The sequence below is a fragment of the Prionailurus bengalensis genome, chromosome E3 (assembly GCF_016509475.1).
Source record: "Prionailurus bengalensis isolate Pbe53 chromosome E3, Fcat_Pben_1.1_paternal_pri, whole genome shotgun sequence".
NCBI lineage: Eukaryota > Metazoa > Chordata > Mammalia > Carnivora > Felidae > Prionailurus > Prionailurus bengalensis.
The window spans coordinates 40,039,504-40,050,129 of record NC_057357.1 but is presented as its reverse complement, the minus strand read 5'-3'; the positions used below and the strand labels follow the sequence as shown (position 1 = coordinate 40,050,129).

The window sequence follows — 10,626 nt, the reverse complement described above, 5'->3', positions numbered from 1 at the left end:
TGCAGCTGGCTCCCATGACCCATCTCCTCTGACTCCTGCACATCCGTCACCGCCACCGCTCGCCCAACCCAGTACAGAGCCCGGATTGTCACATCCTCATTCCAGCCTCCCAGGCAGCCCAGTTCAGACACCAGAGCAGAGGCAACACAGCTCCTGCACGTGCTTCCCAGTCTGTCCCCAAACCCCTGGGGTAAAACAGCCAGACCCCCGGGGGCACCTGGGTGGCACGGTCGGTTAAGCGTCCGACTCTTGACCTCGGCTCGGGTCATGATCTTGCAGTTTGTGAGTTCAATCCCTGCATCAGGCTCTGTGCCAGCAAAGAGCCTGCTTGGGATTCTGTCTCTCCTTCTCTCTGCCTCTCCCCTGCTTGTGCTCTCTCTCAAGATAAATAAACTTTAAAAAAAAAACCAAAACCAAAACAAAACTCAGACCCCAACTGCAAACAACTCCCAAGCTTTATTACAAACAGGCTGGGGCTCCCCAGCAAAGGCACGCAGCGCACTACCCAGAACGGCGTCCAGGGCCGAAGCACCATGGTCCTCAGAGGCCCCGCGCGGCCGGGCACAGCGTCCGGTTGAGGCAGCCCTGGCAGCGTGGGTGGACGGGCAGACAGGTCTGCTGGCCGAAGCCCACCAACAGTCCGTTGATCTCGCCCCACAGCTCCCTGTGAAGGTGGAGGGGGGGCGTCAGCAAGGGCGGCTGACTGAGGGGAGCCCTGCCCGCCCCTACCCTGCCGCACCGGGGCAGCCACTCCTCCAGGGCAGCACGAGTCTTCTCCGGGGAATTGGTCGCTGTCTTGGTCCACCCGAGTCTGTTGGCAATTCTGTGCACATGCGTGTCCACCGCTGCTTGCAGACAGGACCTGCTTAGCACAGGGCACGCCTGCCGGCCCCGACGGCCCCAGTCCCTGCCCAGAGCCCCGGGCCCACCTTGGCCCTGGGCTTCCATGCAGGGCCCAGAACTGCAGAGAGGGCGGGTCAGCGGCTTGAGCCACAGGGCTTGGGCCCTCCATCTGGGGTGCAGCAGTGCCTCCTGGTCTAGGCACCGGCTGTGGGCGCCAGGCCGGGTGGTCACAGCTGGGTCCAGAGGGTTGGCTCGAGGTCCCGAGCCACAGAGCTTGCACCTGCCACTGTATGGTCGGCACAGAGGGAGTGTGGCCACGCCACCTGCAGCTGTCATCTACTTGGGCCACAGCCCCTGCTCCACCCCAGGGCTTGGCTTGGTCCACCCCAGGGCTTGGCCTGGGCACCTGCTCACGGGGGCTTCCTCTTTCCTGCCAGCGGCAGTCCCCGCCTTCTCTCTACTTCGCAAAAGAGAAAGTGAGTCTCACATCTGTTCCCTTCCCCCTGGCTACCGATAGTCTGGAAAAAGGCTCAGGCCCTCCCCAGACCCTGATGGAGGGCACCCTGGGAGCACAGGGAGAGCACACAGGCATAGGGGTCGCACTGGTGGGTTACCAACCCTCAGTTTCCTCCTCTGTAACATAGAGGTGACCACATCGCCTGTCACCCAGAGGCCTACCCTTCCCAGTTTCTCCTTACAGGTGGCCATGCCCACAGACAACCAGAAAAGGTGACATCTGACACTTCTTCCTGGTGTGTCTGCTGCTCCCAAAGTCGGGTCGCCTGGGCTGTGGGCCCTTCCCCCAGGAGACTTGCGGGACCCCTCCTGGGACTCAGGCAGCTGAGGACAGCCACTGTCAAGATAAGCTCAAGTATCTGTTGAGAGGCTGGCGGCTGCAGAAGCCTGTGGGGGTAGTGGGGAGTGGGGAGGCTCTGACCTAGCCCCCTGCCTGGCCCAGTGCCAGTCTCTGGGGCTGCCGGGTCTCCAGCCTTAACTTCACAGTCAGGGCCCTCAGCCCTGTGCTGCCCTTCCATCTGGGCGCAGTGCTCAGAAGGGTCCCCACCCCAGGGACCAGGCTTTAGTAGCCGGGGAAGCGCTGGGGAAGTTCCCACCTCCTCCCCAGCTCCTGCAGGAGCTCCAGAGGAGCCTGGGGTGGGGGCACACAGAGAAATCAAGGTCAAGCCCTGGTTTCTGGGCTGGCCAGGCTACTGCTGCCTGGCCTCAGAAGCCCCAACACTCTGGGCAGAGATCTGAAACATTAGCAAACACCCTAACTGGGGTCTGTCTTCATTCGGAGGGCCACCAATGTCAGGAAATGGATTCCAGGAGGGGCTCCCCCCCAGCTCCTCCTCCCTGTATCCCCAGCCCTTTTTCCTTCCCCAGGCTCCCCCTGCCTTTACCGTGCCTCCCCTGCCGGTGCCCGTTCTTGAGCCTCCTATTGGTCTTTCTCCCATCTGACGGCTTTGTGGATGCTGTTCCTTCTGCCTGGCCAGCCCCACCTCACTCCTCAGCTCTTGACTGAGTTATCACCGCCTCAGGAAGTCTGCTCAGTTGCCCCAGACTGGGCCAGCTCCGACAATGCCACGCATAGACCTTGAGTCCGTCCCCTGGGCCTCTCAGAGCCTAGCACACAGTAGGTGCTCAGCACATAGGATCTCCTCCCACGAGTACCCATCTACAGGCAAGGCAGGCCCAGCTCAGTGCTGGAAACATCTTTCTGACCCTTTGGGCTAATCTGGGGGTGAGGAGACATGAGCTGGGGTTGCAGATCACAGGACGTGGAGAGCCCCGATGGCAGCTAACCCTGCTCCACCTTCCTTGTGGGTGTATGCCACTCACCGATGCCTGACACGGTGCCCCAGGCCACCGCCATGGCCAAGTGTGCCATCTTGGGTCCAACGCCTGGCAGCGCCACGAGCTCTGCCACGGAATCTGGGATGTCCCCTCCATAGCGCTGCTGCAGGATGGCACTGGTCTGCTTGATGTACTTTACCTTGCTCTGAAAGGTGGAAGGGGCGGTCAGCCCTGGAAGTGGACGGTGGAGTCCCGAGGCAGAGCCACAGGTGCCCAGAGCTATCACCTGCCCAAGACACCCTCAGAGGCACCTGTCTGCATCATCCTGCCAGGAGGTGAGAATGAGCCGAGGGAATGAGCCTGTCTGCTTCCCACCCGCCTGGGCCAATGACATGCGTGTGGGGTCTAGCCCAGGTCCCCTGCCCCGTCATTCTCCCAGAAACCAAGCAGGCTAAGCGGGCCGGCCATGGCTCAGCAGCACCTGGGCCTTCAGGAAGGAAGGCTGGAGCCTGGGGCTCCCCCTCCAGCCGCCAGGCCAGCTGGGTGGTTCCCATTCTGTGCCTGAGTGGAGAGGGCTATTTAAAAACCATCTGACAAAACTGCGGCCCACGCCAGTGCCAAGGGGAAGCGGCCCCACCCGCCTGGCTGCCTTCAACAGATCCGCCCACTCGCCACCCAGTGCTCCATGGCCTGCTGGGGCTCCAGAGAGGAGGGTGACGCACTCCAGGGAGGCTTGGAGTAAACAAAGGGAGAGGTGGGTAGCCTCAGGGAGGAAAGGAAGCGCCAGTCAGCTGGGTGGGGAGGTGGAGGAAGGAAGGGGTGGGCTGCAAACAGGAAAGGCCAAGGAGGGAGGCCCCACAGCCCTGGGTCCATCTGCTGGTCAGTGGGGCAGGGGCTCCAGCGGGAACTCACATCCAGGTCCCCGTGGCCTGAGATGCCCCACCTGGCCTCCCGCACCCCCACGGTCTCCCCTCAGCTTCCTGACGTCTTTCCCAGGCCGGTTGCACCCCAGCCTCCAGGTCGGTGGGCTCACCCTCCAGAAGCCGACGGGGTAGATGAGCGTGCCCAGCGTGCTGTCATCCGTCTGCAGGATGCTGTCCACTGTCAGGCCCCGAGCCCGCAGCCGCTGCATGGCACCCGCTGTCACCTGGTCTTTGGTTTGGCTGGAGAGCATCAGCGACAGCAGCACCTGGTACCTCCGCACCTGCTTGCACAGTGACAGGGACCAGGGGAGTGGCAGGTCCTGGGCGCTCACTGTGGCCCGGGCCCCAGCCAAACCCTGTACCACCTCCACCTGTGACCCTGGGCAACCGGTAGGGCGTCCACCTTCCACCCACCCTGGCCAACCGAGTGCATGCGGGGTCCGGCCTGGCGTTGTTCTGTTTTCTCACATGTGACGTGGGGACAACCACGGTATCTACCTCACAGGACCATTGGAAGGTTTAAGCCAACGATCGCAGCGCTTAGAATCCCACTTGGCACATGGGTGCTCGACAGCCAACGGCTGCACGTGTGCCTGTGACTGCTTCGTGAGTAACACCATCTGTGTCACACGTGAGCAGATGAAGCCCAAACAACTACGTGCACCCAGGTCCCTGGCAGCAGGGCTGGGATTAGAAGCGAGTTCGTCTAAGGATCAGGCCATGAAGTGGAAGGAACTCTCAGCAAACACTACCGAGCTGGCCTGCTGCGCCTGGGCCTCTGCTGGCAGGAGACGGAGCAGGAAGCCCCGGGCACAGGTAGTCCTGGCCTGCTGAGCGGCCACCATGAAGCAGGTGATGCCGGCCGGCGCTCCAGGTCCTGCAGGTGAGGGCGTCAGCCACGAGCTGCCACATGTTAGGCTGTGCCCCGCCAGAGGCCTGAGAGGAAGCAGGCGTCTCGTCCAGAAGGGCGTCCCCAGGCGGCTGGGGCCCTGGCCTACCTTTGGGGGTGCGTCGGAGTCGTAGCAGTGCTCAACCCCCAGCCAGTCCACAGGTGCGTCCTTCCCGCTCCTCATGGTGCGGATGTTCAGCAGCTGCTGCCGCCAGTCCCGGGGCTCCCAGCTTGGTGCCCTGGGGGGTTTGGTGTCTTCTTCCTCGCGATCGTAGGCCACATTCAGTTTTTGTGTCTTCCGCCGATGCCTCGAAGGGCTGGGGCTCTTCTTTCCTTCTGCAAATAGTGGCATTCCGAGCCTTCAGCAGGGGCCACAGGTGAGGGTGGGGTGTGGGCGGTGCCCTACCTGCTACTCACCCAGCATCATTCACTCCACAACCATCTACCGCAGCGGGGGTGCTCTGGCCTCTGCAGGCCACACTTTGACGACTCAGCCCTCTTTACGCCACTGCCTTCCTGACCAAGTCTGCGTTAGCACAGGGGGACTCTACCAACAGCCTCTGCCATGGTGCCCCCCCCCCCAATCTAGTTTCCACACTGCGCCAGAGAGAAATTTCTGGCCCCAAAACAGATTGCATCACTTCTGTTTAAGTCTCCTCATTGCTTTTTCCTCGTACTCGCGGCGAACTCCAAACTCCACCCCAGCATCATAGCTCCTGCCTAGCGGCCATTGCCACAGACTGCTCCTTGCCCCAGTGCTTCCGCCATGCTTGTATCACAGTGGAGCTCCCTGTCTGGACTACCCCTAAATTCACTGGGTGCCTATGAGAACCCCCCTCTGGCCGCCCTGCAGGGCACGTTGCAGGGACCTGTGGGTCTTGCTCAACCCACAGTTCCTAGCTCCTTAAGGCCTACGAGGATAAACCTAGCGGAGACCACGCCCCCCGGGAGGCACCCGCTAGCCAGCCGGGAAAGAGGACTTCCGGCTGCAAGTGCCCACGGCACCTGGTCTCTTTGAGAGGGAAGCAGCTATGAGGATAAGGCTGGTCGGCCCACAGCTAGCTTGGCACAAGTGGAATATCATGGGGCAGGCTTCCAGTTCAGGACGATGATGGGGGAGGTGGGAGCGCCCGGACCCAGTCCCTGGGGACCCCTGCCCCTGTGTCCTAGGAACAGGGCGCAGGGTGGGAGCCAGGGCCGCACGTGGGAGCGACCCTGAATCCCAGCCCCCAGTCCCCAGCCCCTTGCAGGCCCCTTCCCCCGTTTTTCTCCCCAGGCTCCGATCCGGGCGCGGCACTACCTGCAGCCGCCTCTCCCCTCCAGAGCGGCGCGGCCTTCTCCCCACCCCCCCGCGGCCCGGCCCCCGGGCCCCGGCTGCGGCTCCGGGTCACCATCCTCACGCCCGTCGCGTTCATGCTTGAGTCCTGCGGACTACACTTCCCGGCGGCCCCCGTGACCACGTTACGTGACGCTCGCCCCCGCATTTCCGCCACAGAGCGGTCCGGAACTACGACTCCCAGCAAGCTCGGCGGCCGCCTTCGGCCCCCGCCCGCCGCCGGAAGTGCAGGTCGAGCTTCCGGCGGCGGCCCGTTTTGGGGCGGGGGGCGGTTGCCGGGGGTGTGCTCCCTTCTCCGCGCCGCGGAGCCTGGCGCGCGGTGGGCGCGGCGCGGGGTGAGTGGCTCGCGGCGTCCCGACCGCAGGCGCCGTCCCGGCCCGCGGTGTGGCCCGACCCCGATGGTGCAGGGGGAGGCGGCCGCGCCGGGGGGCCCTGCTCGGCGCTGAGGCGGCGGGGGCGGACCCCGCGGTGTCCCGGGTCCCGGGCTTCGGTAGAGCCCACCGCAGCCGGAGCCTGGAGCCGCGAGCGCTCCTTGGTGTTAAAACAGAGCGGGTGCGAGGGGCTCCCTGCTTCCGGCGCCACCCCCCGACAGGCCGCCCCCACGTGGGGAAGAGAGAGGGGGCGAACGTCGGGGACTCCACCCTGTGCCCCCAGTCGGGCGGCGCGGCAGCCGGCCTGCTGTTGGCCAGGCCTGGGGGTCCTGGGGTCCCGGAGGTCTGCAGCGGGGCAGGTGCAGGGGAGCTGCTCCTGAGATCTCTGCTCGTTTCCTCGGCGCAGAGGCGGCCTCTGGTGCGTCCCTGCCCACCATGGCCAAGCCGACAAGCAAGGATTCAGGCTTGAAGGAGAAGTTCAGGATTCTGTTTGGACTGGGAACCCCGCGGCCAAACCCCAGGTCTGCAGAGGGCAAGCAGACGGAGTTTATCATCACGGCGGAAATCCTGAGAGTGAGTGAGCTGCCTGCGTCTGTCCTGCCAGCCTGTCGGGAGATGAGAGGAAGGCTGGGTTTGGTCCCTCACCAGCTTCTGCAGAGATGGGTTGCTGGCGACCGGCTGCTCAGGGCTGCTGTCCCCAGTAGCGCAGAGGCATATATGTCTTTCCTTCGGAGATTCAGGGAGTCAGGGTCCCGGGGACTTGGTCCAGCACACTAGAGGTAGTATTCAGGCGTTAGTGCAGGAAAACCTATCCTACGGACATGGCCTAAATGCCATGGCCGGCTTCCCCTTGTGATCAGGAGGGTAGCCAGGCGTTAACTGGTAATTTGTGAGTTCCTGGGAGGAGCGGGTCTTTGTTTTCCCGTGTGCGTGGTGTGAATCTTTCCACCACACGCCTGGCACCGTGTTTTATAAATGTCGGATTTTTGCCCTTGTGAAGTTTCCCATTCAGAAACAGCCAAAACGTTCATCGGCTGGTGAACGTGTGAACAAAACATAAAGGGAATGAGGCATTGACCCCTGCCATAACGTGAGTGAACACTGAAAACATGCCAAGTGAGAGAAGCCCGGCACAGAGGCCCCCACGTAGCGTGTGATTCCATGTCTGTGAAGTGGGCAGGACAGGTAAATCCATAGACACGGAAAGTTTGTCGGGGCCCGGGGGACGCGCCATGACTGCTCCCAGGTTTGAGGTGATGAGAATGTTCTGGAATTAGTGGAGGTGGTTGCGGGCTGCGTGAATGTACTAAAAACTGAATTGTACAGTTTTAAATTCCTCAAATGGCTGATTTTGTTATGTAAATTTCATCTCAACGCAAAGAAACGCAGCCTTGAAAAAGACGAGTGGTCTATGATCACCCCACTGAGACGGAGCAGTAAACTCCGGGCGATTCCTGATTCCAGAAGGACCCGCAGGAAATCTCCAGTGTGGGAGATGCGGTACAGCTCTCGGCGTGGTCTGTGATTGGCGGTTGTGGAGACCTGTTGCCTGAGCGCCGGCCCCTTTGCCTTCTTTCGTGTCTCTCCAGGAGCTGAGCGTTGAATGTGGCCTCAACAATCGCATCCGGGTGATAGGGCAGATCTGTGAAGTTGCAAAAACGAAGAAGTTTGAAGAGGTAAGGTCTGCCTCAGTTGGCTGCTGAACGGAGGAGAGCTGTTGGGAGGGCTTGTTCGGCTCTTTCTGGGAACGGGGTTGGCCGCTAACTGCTAAGCTTAACCTGCATCTTAGTGATGGGGAATCTTCTGGAAACGCGTGGAGTATAACTCTTAGGGGTCAGTCACACGTGGAGGGACTGAGGCGTTTCCGGCAGTTCCAAGAAAGGGTTTACGGCGACTGAAAACACGTGCTTGCGTGCCCTGTCACATTTCAGACTTGGGGGCAGGGAAGTAAAGGAACGTCAGCAAAGAGCGTGAGTCAAGGCTTAGCAGTTCTGGTGTGTTCTGGGGAGAGGTGTCTGCTTGTTTCAGGCCGATGTTTGCGGGCTCTCTCCGGGCATCCCGAGGACAGAGTGGGCAGCTGTCAGGAGAGCACGTCAAGAGCTCTGCTGCAGCCTTGTCCCGAGTTTGCGTGAGCGACTTGGGGGGAGACTTGGACTTAGCAGATTGGCATTTGCTAAGGGGGAGGGGAGAGCAACCAAGATGTCCACGGCAGGTCGTCTAAAACTTGCGGGCTACTCGTCAGCCGGAATAAATGTGACAGTAGGCATCTGTGTTGGGAAATTGTGGGTGTGGGCGTGCAGTGGCCCGGCTGCCATTGTCTGAGTAGACAGATAAGCCCGAGAGGCTGGCAGAGTCCACAGGTTCGGTGTCTGCCTGTTGTTGTGGCTTAGGTTGCATCAGTAGGAGTGTTGAGCATGGGACAAAGGAGGAGAAAGTTCCAGAGTATGCTGAAGTAGTCAGGATGTCGATGAGACAACATCTAAGAGACGTTTCAGTCCCCTCCTAAGAGAAGTGAGCCCAGGAAAGGGTGACTGGTCAGCAAACCCTGGTCGAAGGGTTAACATGGAGAAGAGAAGGTGATGTGTGAGAGGCTGGCCCTGAGTAGCTGTGGGGAACAGGATCCCTCTCCGTGCGCTGAGTGGGGCTTAGTGAGAGGAGGCAGATTCCAGAAGCCCACACGGAGGTCTTGGCCATGGTGTGGTTCAGGGCAGCCCTCAGCTGATGTGTGTACACAGGGAAGCCAGGGAAGCGGGGTTTCTGCCTCAGGCTGCAGACTTGGGACCGCCTGGTTCTGAGACTCCTTCGGCAAGCTCGAAAGGGGGTTTCTGGCTGATCTCTGGGGCAACCGGGACGACTCCCCTAGCCTGCTGCTCTCCTCCCTCCCCACAGGCTGTGGCCAGGACCGGTGGGGTTAAGTAGCTTGGAGCTACACCCGTGTCAGGTTCAGGGTCATGTGGGCTGTGCCGGGTACACGAGGCATGGGCTTGAGAGGAGTGGGTTCTACGTCCAAAGGACTGTTCCGCTCCGTGCTTTGCTCATGGTACTGTCCCTTGAGTTGAGGGGCCAGCACACCCTAATTGCTGTCCCCTCCCTGCTGGTGGCAGCATGCAGTGGAAGCGCTCTGGAAGGCCGTCGAGGACATGCTGCAGCCAGAGCGGCCACCGGAGGCCCGGCATGCGGTGCTGGCTCTGCTGAAGGCCATCGTGCAGGGGCAGGTAACGGCGGGTGTGTGCGTCGGCGGAGCTGGGACGGGCGGAGGGGGTGTCGTGGGGCGGCCCGCTGACGGCCCCTGCTGTGCTGTGCGTGGACTCTCACCTTTGATGAGGGTGCCGGGCAGGGGGGGTCTGCTTCCCAGGGGCTCCGCAGCAGGACCGCCTGAGTGCGCATCCCCCCTGGCTCTCCTGCAAAATGGGGGTGCTTGTTCCTTCCTTCTCAGGAGCGTTTTGGGGTGTAAGTGAGGCGTTTCATGTAAGTTGTCAGGGACGTGCCTGCCACGAGGGAACGGTAGTTATGTGCTCTGGCTGTCCCCATCCCCCTGCCCCAGCCCGGCTCCTGTCAGCCTTCCCTAGAACTGCGGGCGGCCTCACCATTCCTGTCTGGAAGGCACCCTTCCCTCTTGGAGTTTTCCTCTGGTCCTCCAGCTGTTTGCAGAGGCCTGTCGCCTCCTAGTGCGGTTACACTGTATTTGTCATCGTGGGGCACAGACGTGTCTCTTCCCAGCCACTAGCCCCGTGAGGGCCTGAACTGTGTTGTCCCCTGCTGTGTGCCACCACCGTGCCCGGAGCTCGCACACAGTAGGTGCTCTATACACACACCTATCTGGAGCTGCTCCGATGTGCCCAATGTGTCTCCTACAGTCCTTTCTGTGGGAAGGAGAAAGGGTCCCTGGGTCAGGAGTCCTGGAGCCCAGTGTACTTCCTGCACGGCCCACAGCTGCTCGGGAACCCCAGCTGGGGGTCCTGGCGGGACTGCTGACCTTGTGGTTTTACCTTCAGGGGGACCGCTTGGGCGTTCTCAGGGCCCTCTTCTTTAAGGTCATCAAGGATTACCCCTCTAATGAAGATCTCCACGAAAGACTGGAAGTTTTCAAGGCCCTCACAGACAATGGGAGACACATCACATATTTGGAAGAAGAACTGGGTGGGTGCCGTGTCGGGTGTGAGGTTTCTCTGGCATTGGGGATCAAATTTGATCCGGGTTGCCGCAAGGCTGCTGAGGCCGAGAGCGAGTGCTGCGGTTTACAGGGATGGCCTGCAGAGGGCGCGGTACCGCGAGGTTCCGCTCACCTGTGTGCAGCCTAGATCAGCTGCCCATCTCCCCGGGAGCCTGTTAGAGATGCACAGTCCTGGGCTTCACTCCAGCCCCGCTGGCTCAGAATCCCTGGAGAGTGAGGCCTTTTAGCGGGGCAGCAGGTGGTCTGAGTGTTTTGTAGGGAGAGTGTGCTGCTGACCCAGCATCAGTCTGTTTTAT

General features: G+C 61.4%; 2 protein-coding genes across 24 annotated transcripts in view; one reads left to right on the top strand and one right to left on the bottom strand.

Moving 5' to 3' along the window:
* Positions 1–410: 410 nt before the first annotated feature.
* Positions 411–6,006, bottom strand: NTHL1 (nth like DNA glycosylase 1). Of its 6 annotated transcripts, none has more exons than XM_043560955.1 (6): positions 5,750–6,006; positions 4,559–4,785; positions 3,671–3,841; positions 2,683–2,842; positions 740–862; positions 411–664 (listed from the first exon to the last, which is right to left on the bottom strand). In XM_043560955.1, exons 1-6 carry the CDS (start codon positions 5,931–5,933, stop codon positions 426–428), a joined length of 1,104 nt encoding a protein of 367 aa, XP_043416890.1. In that variant the 5' UTR covers positions 5,934–6,006; the 3' UTR covers positions 411–425. The 6 variants fall into 6 exon arrangements, with proteins under 6 accessions (XP_043416890.1, XP_043416889.1, XP_043416887.1 ...); XM_043560954.1 differs by lacking the exon at positions 5,750–6,006 and adding an exon at positions 4,867–5,691; XM_043560953.1 differs by having other exon boundaries at positions 438–664; positions 740–845; positions 5,750–5,948.
* A 20-nt stretch (positions 6,007–6,026) lies between these two features.
* TSC2 (TSC complex subunit 2) overlaps positions 6,027–10,626 on the top strand; it is a 35,005-nt gene continuing 30,405 nt past the window's right edge. For all 18 annotated transcript variants that reach the window (XM_043560948.1, XM_043560945.1, XM_043560943.1 and 15 more), the window contains exons 1-5: positions 6,027–6,120; positions 6,563–6,729; positions 7,746–7,832; positions 9,261–9,371; positions 10,152–10,296. In XM_043560948.1, coding sequence (XP_043416883.1) covers positions 6,592–6,729; positions 7,746–7,832; positions 9,261–9,371; positions 10,152–10,296 — 481 coding nt within the window. In that variant the 5' untranslated portion in view covers positions 6,027–6,120; positions 6,563–6,591. The remainder of the gene's footprint in view (positions 6,121–6,562; positions 6,730–7,745; positions 7,833–9,260; positions 9,372–10,151; positions 10,297–10,626) is intronic.